At 42.4% G+C, this 14,896-nt stretch overlaps 1 protein-coding gene across 7 annotated transcripts in view; it reads right to left on the minus strand.

The window, feature by feature from the left end:
* TMTC1 (transmembrane O-mannosyltransferase targeting cadherins 1) overlaps positions 1 to 14,896 on the minus strand; it is a 176,329-nt gene that overhangs the window by 46,293 nt on the left and 115,140 nt on the right. For all 7 annotated transcript variants that reach the window (XM_037878291.2, XM_037878265.2, XM_043540624.1 and 4 more), the window contains one exon: positions 14,289 to 14,402. In XM_037878291.2, the coding sequence (XP_037734219.1) occupies positions 14,289 to 14,402 (114 nt within the window). The remainder of the gene's footprint in view (positions 1 to 14,288; positions 14,403 to 14,896) is intronic.

Here is a 14,896-nt window from a genome sequence, read left to right on the forward strand (position 1 = left end):
ACTCTAAGTTCCCAGTGATGCTAAGCTATTAGGCACATGCTGTAATAAGAACAGTTCTTCAGGTCCTCTCATTTGTAAATAAACGACAAGAATTCATACACATTACACTTTCCCACTGAAAATCCTCAGAGCATATCTAACTTTTTTCTAGCCCCCTTTTTAAACAAAGTAATCCACTAGATGAATGAAAATGCATTTTTGATTGTTCCCAGCTCCTGAAGAATCCGTACAAAACTTCTAAAAAACTGAGCTCTAACAAAAGGCTATGCAGCCATGATATGCCTGACTAATACAAAGAGAGAACAGTTTAGATATCACTACATAATCCAAGAAAACTTTACAAGTATAACGAAGTGCAGGACATTATAGGCTCAGCTACACAGCCAAATTATTGGGGACTATATAACAAAACATAAGAATGGCCATACTGCGTCAGAACAATGGTCCATCTGGCCCAGTATCCTGTCTTCTGACAGTGGCCAATGCCAGGTGCCCCAGAGGGAATGAACAGAACAGGTAATCATCAAGTGATCCATCCCGTCGCCTATTCCCAGCTTCTGGCAAATAGAGGCTAGGGACACCATTCCTGCCCATCCTGGCTAATAGCCATTGAGGGACCTATCCTTCATGAATGTGTCTAGTTCTTTTCTGAACCCTGTTATAATCTTGGCCTTCACAACATCCTCTGGCAAAGAGTTCCACAGGTTGCCTGTGTGTTGTGTGAAGAAATATACTTCCTTTTGTTTGTTTTAAACCTGCTGCCTATTAATTTCATTGGGTGACCCCTAATTCTTGTGTTATGAGAAAGAGTAAATAACACTTCCTTATTTACTTTCTCCACACCCATCATGTTTTTATAGACATCTATCATACCTTCTCTTAGTCATTTCTTTTCCAAGCTGAAAAGTCCCAGTCTTATTAATCTCTCCTCATATGGAAGCTGTTCCATACCCCTAATAATTTTTGTTGCCCTTCTCTGTACCTTTTCCCATTCCAACATACTTTTTTTGAGATGGGGCAACCACATCTGCACACAGTATTCAAGATGTGGGTGTATCATGGATTTATGTAGACGCAATATGATATTTTCTGTCTTATTATCTCTTTCCTAATGATTCTCAACATTCTGTTCGCTTTTTTGACAGCTGCTGCACATTGAGTGGATGTTTTCAGAGAACTATTCACAATGACTCCAAGATCTCTTTCTTGAGTGGTAACAGCTAATGCATACCCTTTCATTTTGTATGTATAGTTGGGATTATGTTTTCCAATACGCATTACTTTGCATTTATCTACATTGAATTTCATCTGCCATTTTGTTGCCCAGTCACCTAGTTTTGTGAGATCCCTTTGTAACTCTTTGCAGTCTGCTTTGGACTTAACTATCTTGAGTAGTTTTGTATCATCTGCAACTTTTGCCACCTCACTTTTTACCCTTTTTTTCAGATCATTTATAAATATGTTGATTAGGACTGGTCCCAGTACAGACCCCTGGGGGACGCCACTATTTACCACCCTCCATTCTGAAAACTGACCATTTATTCCTACCCTTTGTTTCCTATCTTTTAACCAGTTACTGATCCATGAGAGGACCTTTCCTCTTATACCATCACAGCTTACTTTGCTTAAGAGCCTTTGGTGAGGGACCTTGTCAAAGGCTCTCTTAAAAACTAAGTACACTATACCCACTGGATTACCCTTATCCACATGCTTATTGACCCCCTCAAAGAATTCTAGTAGATTGGTGAGGCATGACTTCCCTTTGCAAAAATTATGTTAACTCTTCCCCAACAAATAATGTTCATCTATGTGTCTGACAATTCTGTTCTTTACTATATTTTCAACCAATTTGCCTGGTACTGAAGTTAGGTTTACCAGCCTGTAATGTCAGGATCGCCTCTGGACCTTTTTAAAAATTGGCTGTACATTAGCTATCCTCCAGTCATCTGGTAGAGAAGCTGATTTAAATGATAGTTATACTAACTGTGATATGTAACCTATCTTCTGTCTCTTTAATCACAGTGCATTAGTGGTTTTCCAAATCTAGCTCCTTGCATCTTGCCTGTGTAGACACAACCAAATCATGACTGTCATGTTATGAAATTCATGTGACTTCATGTGATGAAGTCCTGGAAAGACTTGGACTTTAGCAAAGTTTGGTAACTTTGGTTAGAACATAGTGTAGTCCCATCCACACTCCTATTCTGCCAGTTATTCTGCACCCACCTCTTCATCTCTGTGGCGTTAGTGTGGGCATCCAACCTATCCGGCACTGGTCCAGCTCTTACACCAAACAGACCCAATGGGGTAGGAATCCTATACACAGACAGAATCAGTTCAACTTGACAGACAGGAGGTCTGACAGCCAAGTGGTCCTGCCTATCTGCTCTGGCCAACCTACAGTCAGTGCTGGAACAGAAGAGGAAGAAAGAGGACAGAAAGGTAAGCCACTTATGCACCTTCCCATATTCTGGGGCTGACTGGGGTCCTCCCCAGCCCTTAGCATAATTCAGAATATGTTGGAGCAGCCGTGGGGCTACTCTATGATACATACATCTCCATGAGACTGTAACCCTAACCTGGAAATAGCCAGGGTTCCTGATCGGGCCAAGTGTCCGCTCAATACTGCTAACAGTGTTCAGACAGTCCTAACCCCATGTCCTCACAAGACAAAAGCTGGACAGGAAGCAAATCTTCCACTGTCCCTAGAGGAGCCTTGGCAAGATTGGAGAAAGCAAACATCTTCTATGATGATACAGTATGAAGCCATGGCCACCCAGTGACTCCTGAAGTGGTCCACTCAAAGACGTTACTAGGAGAGATCCAAAAAACTTCATAAGGTAAAGCACAGAAATCTCATGGATTGTTGAGGAGAAAAATATGGTTGTGGGGAGCAGGGAAAACGCATGTGAACCCAAAATCACAAATGAACTTGAGTCTCTCCAAAATGATTGTTATCCATTGGCAATAATCTTCAGGAACTCATGGATAACAGGTGCAGTTTCAGAGGATTGGAGGAAGACAAGCAGGACCAGCTCTAGGCACCAGCAAAGCAAGCATGTGCTGGGGGTGGCACATTTCCAAGGGTGGCATTCCGGCCATCCTTTTTTTTTTCCCCGGCCCTGCTCAGTCAACCAATGAGTCCCTGCCCTGGCCCCCCGCCGCCGGGGGAGCGGGGTAATGCAGCTCCTCTTCCCCTGCCCGCCCCTGCCGCATGTGTCACAAATGGCAGAAGAGTCGGAGCTGAGCAGAGCAGAGCCTGAGATCGGGGCAGGACCCGCGGCCAGTAAGGGATCCGATGCCCCAGGCAACTCGGCGCTGGGCGTGTGCCCCTGGTCCGCCCCCCTCCCCGCGGCTGACCCGCCCCCCAGCCACTCCGTCAGTTACTGTCCCTCTGTGGGGGTGGGGCCAGGTCTGAGATCGGGCTGGGGGCCCACAGGCGGGATATACAGCCCCGAGCACCTCACTCCAAACACTGCTCTAGCATTATGCATTCTTTTAACGTTACCAGTATCAGTGGCTTCTGGTGAGCGCAGTTTCTCAAAACTGAAATTACTAAAAAATTATTTGAGGTCCACCATGTCTCAAAATTGTTTGTCAGCACTTGCATTAATTTCAGCCGAAAGTACCAATGCAAAAAAATTAGATTTCACTGAATTATTAAAAGACTAGGCAAGTATAAAAGCCAGAAAAATTCAGTTCATATAAATTCTTTTAACTGATGAGAAACTGGGCGCATTGGAAAACATTAACGTTTTTCATTACAGTGTACAGTTGAACCCAAATTGTTTGTAATTGTGATTTTGTTAAAATTAAATGAGTACACTAGTAGGAAATTATATTTCACTAACTACAAATTCTCTGTTTTCATTTTTTTTATTTGAAACAGACAAAACAAACAAACAAACAAAAAACCATTGCAAAGTGCAAACGTGTAAAAGCCAAAAAAGAGGGGAGGCGGCCAAAAAATATTTTGCTTGGGGCAGCAAAAAATCTAGAGCCAGCCCTGAGGACAAACATCCTACCTTTAAAAGAGGAACAAAGAGAACCCTGGGGATTATAAATCAGTCAGCCTAATTTCAATACATAGAAAGATACTGGAACAAATTATTAAACAATCCATCTGTAAGTACCTAGAGGATAATAGGGTGATAAGTAATAACCAACATAGATGTGTCAAAAACAAATCATGCCAAATCAACCTCATTTCCTTCTTTGACAGGGTTATTGGGCCTAGTGGATGCTGGGGAAGCTGTAAACATGATTTATCTTGATTTTAGTAAGGCTTTTGATATAGTCCCACATGACTCATAAGCAAACTAGGGAAATATGGTCCAGACGAAATTACTATACGTAATTCTGAAATAACTTACAACAGGTTAAAAGACTGTACTGAAATAGTAGTTATCAATGGTTTGTTGTCAAGATGGGAGGACATACCCAGCGGGGCCCGCAGGGGTCTATCTTGGGTCCAGCAGTATTTATCATTTTCATTAATGACTTGGATAATGGAGTGGAGAGTATGCTTACAAAAATCTGAACACCAACCTGGGAAGGGTTGCAAGCATTTTGGAGGACAGGATTAGAATTCAAAAGGACCTTAATACATTGGAGAATTGGTCTGAAATCAACAAGATGAAATTCAATAAAGACAAGTGCAGACTACTACATGTGGGAAGAAAAAAAAAATCAAATGCACAAATACAAAATGGGTAATAACTGTCAAGGTGGTAGTACTGCTGAAAAGAATGTGGGGGCTACAGTGGATCAAAAATGGAATATGAGCCAACAACGTGATCCAGTTGCAAAAAAGGCTAATCTCTTTCTAGGGTGCATTAACAGGAGTGTCTCATCTATGCCATGGGAGGTAACTGTCCCACTCTATTCAGCACTGGTGAGGCCTCAGCTGGAGTACTTTCTCTAGTTCTGGGCACCACATTTTAAGAAAGATGTGGATAAATTGGAGACAGTCCGGAAGAGAGCAACAAAAACGATGAAAGGTTTAGAAAATCTGACCTATGAGGAAAGGTTAAAAAAAACTGGACATTAGTCTTGAAAAACAATGACAGAAGGAGGACCCAATAACAGTCTTCTAATATGATAAGAGTTGTTATAAAGACAATGGGTTCAATTGTTCTCTATAGCTAATTAGACAGGACAAGAAGCAATGGCTTAATCTGCAGAAAGGGAGATTTAGGAAAACACTTTCTAACCACAAGGACAGTTAAATACTGGAATAGGTTTCTAAGGGAGGTTGTGGAATCCACCATCACTGTCAGGGATGGTCTAGGTTTACTTGGTCATGCCTCACAGCATGGGGATGGACTAGATGACCTCTCTAGGTCCCTTTCAGCCCCACATTTCAATGATTCTCTTATTTCCCATTGCCTGCACCTCGTATTTAAAATCAAATTATTGCACAGAGAGAGAGATACTGTTATATAATAAGACGCCAGGCGAATGGAATGGTCTTGAAGCACCGAGTCCTAATATGTAGAGATGTTTACTCCACTGAAAATAAAATCAATAGAGCAGTGACATTTTAGTTTTTATTGCACTGCCACAAGGCAACAGGCCATTCCTGTATAAGATGGGGCCTTGCCATAGCAGAGGTGTTTGGAATGCTACAGATCCTCTTACAGGACCCTGCAGAAGGATCTTTTGTATTGTTGTTCATGGTCCCATGTATATCCCTTTGTTTTGAATAAATAAAACTATAGCCTTGCTTGATACTTGGCCAGTATAAAGCAGAGCAAGAGTGTGGGGGTGGAATGTACTGTATTGCATGCTTTCCACAAAATAAATTTTAAAATAAACTCCCTTGGTTAAAGCAATGTGCCTAACACTCCATTGCACTTTATTGTGACAACTGTTAAGTCTATGGCTCAGGTTTTTACCAGGCATCCTTTTCAGCCAGCAAAGGTTATTACATCACTTAGCAATTATCTCAAGTTATCTACATTTACTAATGCAGTCTATTAGTTTATTCTTTCCAAATATGGCTTCATCAAACCCCAAACGACAGAGATCGCCGCAAATGCCCACTCTGGGTGTCATAAGGACATTCAAAGCATCAGGAGTGAACGCAACCATGTCTATAACAGGGTAACAGCGCAAATTCTAACTCATTGTATAAACAGGCTAACAAATGGTGTTGGTATTGTAAATCTTTCCAGAAATAAAGCGCAGCTGGTGTTCCAGGCCACCTGCAGTTTGTGCTGAAAGGAGTTCTTCTATATACATATTATATATAAAATAAAAGGTCACGCGAACATGATTTTGTTTTAATACACAGAGAGTGCAATTTACCACAGTTTAAACAACCCCAGATACTGTTGATTTAAAATACATAAAAAGTCAGTGGGTAAGTGTGTGGGAAAGCTTAGCAGAAAAACAGTCTCAGTAATATTCCTTAGGGTTTTATTTTTAAGTGGGGGAGGGAATAGAGTGGTGTGACTGGTTAATGTCCAACCCACCACAAATGATGTTATGGCACAGCTTTTTCTCAAAATGGGGCAGCAGGAAATATGGCTATGGCACATATACCTATGCCCCCTTCATTTGAGCCTTTCTCCTGCAAGATCTCATGACATGTCATGGTACTGCAAGTCAGTATTTCCACTGAAATTTCCAGGTTCCATTATGTGAATGAAGCCCTAAGTGACTGCACTTGGGTTCTGCAAGGCCCAGATTCTTCCTCCCCTGCAATATTAGTATTTCCAACCAGTAAACCAGCCTGTTTGCCTCCTAGCTCTTCCTCCACCCGGAACTCTCCCCCCTGGGGCAGATGTTCTCCTTAAGGTCTATGGGACAACCACCCCAGGAGTCCTCTTTGCTGCCCAGATGTTCGAGGTGCTCCACTTGGTGGGAGGAGGTCAGAAAAGAAAGCCCAAAAGGGCTGTCTGACTTTCTCTCTCTCTCTCTCTCTCTCTCACACACACACACACACACACACACACACACACACAAAATACATATGCGTATGTCTGTATATTCCCCCTCATTTTACATTTATGTACACACACACACACACACACACACAGTAGAACCTCAAAGATATGAACACCAGAGTTACAGACTCACCGGTCTACCAGACACCAAGAGAAACGGGAAGTAACCAATCAGACAGCAGCAGAGACCGCCAAAAAAGGCAAATACTGTACTGTGCCTGTACTGCATCTTAAAGGTAGGCACCTCTGGGCTGCCTCTCCCCAACCCCACCCTCACGCGCGGGGCAGCCACTTAAAGCAAGACGCTGGGGCTGCCAGCGCACGCACGCACACACACCCCTCTGCCGGGAGGGGGAAAAGCTTGCAGACTCATGCCAGGGCTGAGTAGGGAGCAGCTCAGCTGTTGCTGACACATGGCCTGGCATCTCAGCTGCTGGATCTGGAGTCCGAACTGTGCTTTATTCAGAGTTATGAACAACCTCCGTTCCCGAGGTGCCTGTAATTCTGCAGGTCTACTGTGTACATATTTGTTTTCAAATTAAGTTATAGACACAGGAGAGAGTTATCTCTGGATCAGAGATGATACAATGATCTGCAAATGGACAAAAAATATTATTTTATATATATATACACACACACACACACACACACACACACACAATGTATATACATATGGATACTTTACATTGCAGGGGTGGCCAAACTGTGGCTCGCTAGCCACATGAGGCTCTTTTACCATTAAAATGCAGCTCGCGGAGTCCCCTCCACCCATTTCTCCACCTATCAGACTGGAGTGGGAGGCTCAGCACCTCTGCCCTGCAGCAAGGTGGTGGGGTAAGGGCTTTTGCCTAGTGAAGAGGGGGGTTTCGGGGCTTCAGCAGGAGCTGGGCTAAAGCCCCAAGCCCTGTCAGGCACCTCCTGCGGGGCTGACGCTCTGAGCCCTGGCCCTTGGCAGGAATGCCCTGGCTCTCAAACTTCTGAAGATTGTCAGATGCGGCTTGGAGGGCTAGTAAGTCTGGTCACCCTTGTTATGTGTATTATATAATATCAAATACCAAATATTTTATACACACACACACACATACATATAAAATTAAAGTTCAGATTGGAAACAGGAACCAATTCACTTCTTTGTCCATGTTTCCCATGGGAGATAGCAGCACCTTGGAAAGTAGCTCTGGATTGCTTCAGGATGCCTAACTCCCTATGCCTGCTAACATCATCTCTGTCCCTCCCTCCCCTGCCTTCCCCATTTTCTTCCCCCATTTCATTTTCATGAGTATTCACCCAGCAGCAAAGATCAGTTATAAATAATGTATTCAGTTATAAATAAATTATTTTTGTCCATGTCCAGATCATTTTATCATCTCTGACCCAAAGATAACTCTCTCCTGTGTCTATATCTTAATTTGAAAACAACAATATACTCTGCTAAAAAAGGGTAAGGACCAAATTTCAGAGACAGCCTCCAAATCTGAATGCCCAAAAATGTTGGGGTTCAATTTTGGGTGTCAAAATTTTTGCTTACCTCAAAACTTAGCTTGGGCTGCACAAAATGTAATTTGTGCAACCAAACTGAGCAAAGCCTCTAATTACATGACAATTCCTTAACACAAATGTGTTGATACACACAAACCGAAGATTCAGGGGAGGCAAAACTCAGCGAACAAAAACTTCATGTCTAAAAACGTGTGTCCACAATTTTAGCCCTGGAAATACAGAGGATGGGATGAGGCCACTTTGAAAACTTAGTTTTGAATTACCACAATTTTTCAAGTTTGCATTTTTTCCTTTGTTGCCAGAACACTTATTAAAGAGATAATACCACTTTCCTGGAATTGATTTTTAAAACTCTGCTATATTCACCCATGTGCATAAGCTTACATTCATTCCTGATGAATAATAGAAACGTCTCCTCAGCAACACAGAGTTTAGGAAGAATGGAAAAACACCAAAATTCAACAGCGATCAACAACAAGAAGTATTCATTAGCACATTGTAAATATTCATCACATCAGCATGAAATTGAGTGACCTGATATTCTCTCTCTCTCACGCAGGTGATCAGACAAGATTTATTTCATGTAAGATGAATATTTTTTGATCTCTGTCAACAGGGGGTCTCAAGCAGAACTAGCAGAAGTAGAAAATCTGCAACAGCAGCAAGCCTTTAGACTAGCCTTAAGACGTAATTTTCCTTACCCTATTACCATATCGCATTTTTATTACCTTAATTTTTTTTTATTTTGTGAAGCAACAAATTTCTTCTGGGGCCACTACAGCATGATTGAGAAACTACCAAAGAGGTCGATTACAGTGATGTGCTTATTGTTCCATTGCAGGTTAGCTAAAAGGTTTATAACCCATTACTACAATTCCAGAATGCCAACTATTCATGAACTCTGGTTTATACACATGTTAGTTTGCATCCCCAAAGGGCTGTGCTTCCAGGTTAGATTTAATGTTCATTTCCGAACCTGACACAAAGGAGAGACTTTTGCACACTTATGCACATACAGAGTTAAGCTTTTCTTTAAAATGATCGTGTTCCTCTATATTTTTACTTTTGGGCTCAGTTTTCATGTTCCCTAGCTACAGCACAGTATATAATTAGTATAGCACAGTATATAAATACACACTAATTCACAAAGCCAAGATAAACCAGAACATTTCATGATTGGGTCCTCCACTTTGAGTGCCTAATGAATTTTCTAAAGAGTGATCTGCCACCATTTTAAACAAACATTCATCTTAAGAGGTGGTCAATGGGACTTCTGTCCTTTAGAAATATATTGTCCTGCAGGTTTATCATCAGAAAATACATTCTTCTGGGTCATTGATTAGTTACATTGAAATCAATGGAGCAACACCAATTTATGCCAGCTGAGGATCTGGGAATAGGAGGAATGTAAACAAATGGTTAAAACACTGAGAGTTAGGATTCCTGAGACCTAGTCCTGACTGCCATTGATTTACTGTGTGACCCAGGTGCCCTTCAATCTACTCATCTGTATAACAGTTATAATATTACTTACCTCACATGGGTGTTATGGTACTTAACTAAACGGTTGCACAGTAATTAAACATTGGCTGAAAGGTGTTGTAAGTGCCAAGTTTTATTATTATTAATAGTAATTTTGTGAGTAGTTAAGACATCCAAGTACTCTGTGACATCATGATAATTTTTGTTTAGCAAATTTTTATACTTAATCTCATACACATTAAAAATGCAACAAAAACTATATCAATTGCAATTTGCCATAAAACTCTGAAAGCAAGCTAAAATGATCAAGGGGCCACCAACACTGCTCCTTATGCAAAGGAGCTGCTGTACGGTGATGCAAGGCTCTCCTTTTCCCAACTCCAAGCAACTGCATACCTGACCTTTGCAGTGCTCCCCACCATCACTGACACAGGAAGAAGGGACCATGATTGCTGATCTCTCACTCTTTATATGGTAGCCTTCTGTGCTACCACTAGTTTCCTCTGTCATTTTGGGAGTGTCACTGAAGTCCTATGATAGCCTCTCTAATTCTCCCCCTTAAACCTCCTTCACCCCACTTTCACACACTCTATGGTATAGCAATCTTTCCTTCTAGTGGAGGGTGGTGCAGTGAGGCTCCTTTCTGAACCCCTCAATGCTGCTCTTAAGGGAGATTATTTTAAAGTGGTGTAAATTACTCTCTCCTTCCCCAGGGCTGAGTACAGTGGTCCCACAGGGACCAAGATCAGTAGATAAATTTAGATCCATATGTGGCAGGACAGTGGATTACCACTAGACTGCCAAACATAACTTAATGGTCCAAATTCTCTGCCGATGTAAACTGTAACAAATTCATTGGCTTCCATGGGACTCCAATAACTTACACCAACAGAGAATTCGACCCAGTATCATTAGTATTACAGTCACATTGTGAGAAAGTGCTGGTGCAACAACTAGGATCAGCTTGGGTGCTGTTGCTAACATTCTCTACACTGGAACATTGGGGAGCAGGTTATACTCACTACAGGAAGCCTGGCGCTGGAATTTGCTTGTATCTATGGCATGTATCTAGGATCCTATACTGCACCCATCACGATGTTATTTACTAACCTTTTCCATTGGTTCAACAGAGCTGGAATTTGCTGAATTTCAATGTATGATGCAAGACCTACCTACTGACTCAGGACTTTTCAAAACTGGGAGCGATTGTGCATAATGTATAGTACAGCATTCTTGGTGGAAGTCTATTTACAATTTTGTACCTACACTGCTTTATATTTTAGTATATAGGCCCCAACATTCTGTGACACAGTCAGGGAGCGGGCGCAGGGGCAGAAAAGACAACATGGAAAAAAAAAGAGAAAAAGAGACAGGAGAAGAGAGAAGATGGACAGAGAAGTGGAGTAGGAGTGGCACTACATAGATAAATATTAATATCCCCATTCTACAGATGTGGAAAACTGAGGCACAGAGAGATTAAATGATTTGATCAAGGTAACACCTCTAGTCAATGGCAAAGTGAGAAGCAGAACCTATGAGAGACAACTCTTAGTTTAAGCTCCAAGCACTAGACAACATTTGTTTTCCTATGTATCTTATTTAACAGGATTAGAATGTTAACTCCTCAGGGTGCACACCTGCAGCTTGATTCTCTAAGGTGCCAAGCAACCCAGCTCCCACTGAAGTCAAAGGGAGCTGAAGCTACCCAGCTCCTTTGAAAATCCAGTCTTTTACATGACATAAGCACTGCAGATCTCATCATCATGACAAGCTACATATCTAATAAAGTTGAATAAACATGGCCTGCAATCCATTCTAAAATAGCCTCTTGTATCACTGAAATACTGTGGAGCAGAAGACAGCACCATAATTATGATAAATGGGTGCTGCTGAGCTAGAGAGGCAGCTGAGCAAAATCTATTGTCAGGAAATACTATAAGCTCTGAGTTACACACAAACAGATGCCTGCACTAGTGGCAGTGTCAACATGGGGAGGAGGGAGTGGCTAAGCAGCCATGGGTACTAGTGAGTTCACTTTTACAGATGGGTAGCATTTGCTAATACTTTTTTTTAAAAAAAAAACCTGTGATGTCCTCAGTATCCCTGTCCAAAATTTTGTCCAATGCCTCTCACATCCATTTTCCAGACATGGTGGGTGGCAGCAAATACCATCCTTCCAGCTAATCATGACTGGGTGGGGCTCCGTTTCAGAGCCATCAATATTATTCCTTAGTTTGCCAGAGGGCATTAGCACAGACACAGTCTAATTGGACAGAGGTAATTTCTGTCCTTCCTCCACATTTAGGGACTAAGCAAGCTGCAGATCAATAAGAAAAGGTTCCCAGCCATTTTTCTGTCAGAACCCCTAGTTTGCAAGGGATGATACCCCTTATATGCACATGTTCCCTTGCACCAAGCTATGTCCTACATGCCTTTCTTCTGTCTCTTTTTTCTGCCCATCTTTTCTCTTTTTCTGTCTTTGTCTCTTTCCTCTCTGCTGTGATTTTTTTTTTTTGTATCTTTGGCTTTTGCTTTCTGATTTTCTCTCGGTCTTTAATTGTTGTTCTTTTTCTTGTGTTTGCTCCTCTAGGAGAGGCTCCCCCTTCCCCATTTCCACAACTCAGAAGGAGGCTATATGCTGCAAGGGTGCCCGTTCATTGAGCTGTGGGGCCAGGCTGCACAAGGCAACAGAAGGAAATTATTTTTGGGAGTTCTGAAATGCAGGAACCCATTGATGAATTGACCCCAAATTTGGATCATGAACACTGCCCCAGGCCTCCAGGGGGCACAACAAATTTCCAAGCAATCCAAGTAACCATTCAGATTTTAGCGCACTAACAATAGTCAAGCTTGACAAGCATGTAAAAACTGGTGGGAATGGAAGCCCTCTATCCATTTTTCTGGATTAGCGCACATGCACTGTAAAAACATACCTTTTCTTAAATACCATTCTTAGTTTGGGTCCCCAAAAGATTTAGCGGGCACCATGCACTATCTTTGGTAAAACTTGACAGGTTGAGACTATTCTGGCCATCATCTTATCAATAGCCTGATCTCTAGTTCTGAGCACAAAAAAACCACACACACCTGAGAAACTTTTTGAAAATTGGCTATTTGGGGAAGGGGAGGCATATTTCCACAACCCCATGACCCCACATTTAGGTCAATAACCCTATCCTTCACCCTCCTGAGTGTCTTGACCCACAGGTCTCAAACCCAGGCCCATAGGGTTTATGGGAGCAGCCACCTGGCAACCTGCTGACAATAGCTTATCTGGGACCCACATAGCCCAGCCCCAGCGTGAGGCTCCGCCCCCTGAGGTCCGATTGGTGAAATCCCAATTGGCCAGCTGGCCTTAAGCCGACAGCAGGAACAGGAAGCTGCCTGAACAGCTGGGCTCCACTCTACTCTGTGTGCCTTCTGCTCCCTCCCCAAGTCCTGCTATCTGCTCCAGCTTCACCCCAGGCATCTGACTTGTCGTGGTCTCCAGTTTGTCTCCTACTTCTGACCTCCTGGTATCCTGACTCCCTGTCTCATGACTGCAGAGTCTGGTTCTAACTACTAGATCTGGACACCCATGACCCGGCCATGATGCTGAGGCACACCAAATTTCAAAGGAATCTGATCAAGCCTGCCAATTTTAGAGAGTTTAGAAAGATCAATCTTTAAACAGAACTCAGGATGCAACCTTAACTACAGTGGTGCTGCACTGATGCACCCATACTGAGGGGCAGCATGGTCTGTAGGAGTAAGTGTGGGATTGGGTATCATAAGGCCATGAGTTATAATCCTGGCTCTGGTACAAACTTACTATGTGGCTTTCGCCAAGTCAACTCATCTTGCTGTTTTAGTTTCTCCATCTGTAAAATGGGGATACTACTATTTACCCACCTACCAGGCTGGGATGTTCTGAGGATAAATTAATAGTCAGTGTTTATATGGTGTTTTGAAGATGTAAAGCTTTGTATAAGTGTTAAGTATTATCATTACTCTACCTTGCTGGTTACAGACTTGGTATTTTTCATACATGCACCATTAATAATTTATTAATATACATGGCCTGAGCACCTGCAAATACAGCTATGGCAACTCCCTCCCATTTACCAGTGTACATTCAGCCGGGTAAATGACACCTCACTACTCAATGTGTAGCTATGGAAACTTTGGAATGCCACATAGTTAACTCTCTCTCACACGCGCACACACACAGTGGGAGAAAGCCAAAGAGCTTTCAGGTTAAGCCATAACTGCTACCAGGGAGGTGTCTATTGTTAGGAAAAGAGAAAACAAAACACTTCATGTGCCACAAGAGGAAGTTTAAGTAAACAGTCTTAATAGTGGTTTCATGGAACTTACTTGAGGGCGGTTTTGTAGTGATAGATGGCTTCGCTGTTACGACCCTGGTCTTTCAGAAAATTGGCATAGTTGTAGTGTACCTTGGCATTATGGGGCAGAGTCTGCACACCTGACCTACAAATGGGAACAAAAAATGGAAAGAGGTTAACTGTTAAGACAGGTGCCCACAGATTCAGAGCTTCAGCCTATACAAAACAGATACAGTTTTGTATAGACATCCATGTGTAGTTGCAACATCCTCATCAAAGGCTAGCACCAGGGATTAAGCATGGGGTTTCTAGCACCAAAGACCTCTGCCACTGGAGCTGAAGGACTAATGCTTACATTTTCAAAAATGACTAGTGATTTTAGGTGCATCAATTTTTGGATGTCCAATTTATAGCATCTGAAGGGGCCTGATTTGTAGAGGGCAGGCACTTAGCAACTTTTGAAAATCGGGCCCTTTTAAGGCTTCTCAAGTTGGGCACCCAAAGACCAAGGCACCAAAATCACTAGTCACTTTTAAAAATCTTGACCTAAGTCCACTAGCTGGACGTGGCAGTAGGTAGCTAGTCTGTCTGAATCAGCCCCTAGAGGGGGATGCATGATGCACACTGCACAGTGGATTA

This window comes from Chelonia mydas, chromosome 1 (genome assembly GCF_015237465.2).
Source record: "Chelonia mydas isolate rCheMyd1 chromosome 1, rCheMyd1.pri.v2, whole genome shotgun sequence".
Lineage (NCBI taxonomy): Eukaryota > Metazoa > Chordata > Testudines > Cheloniidae > Chelonia > Chelonia mydas.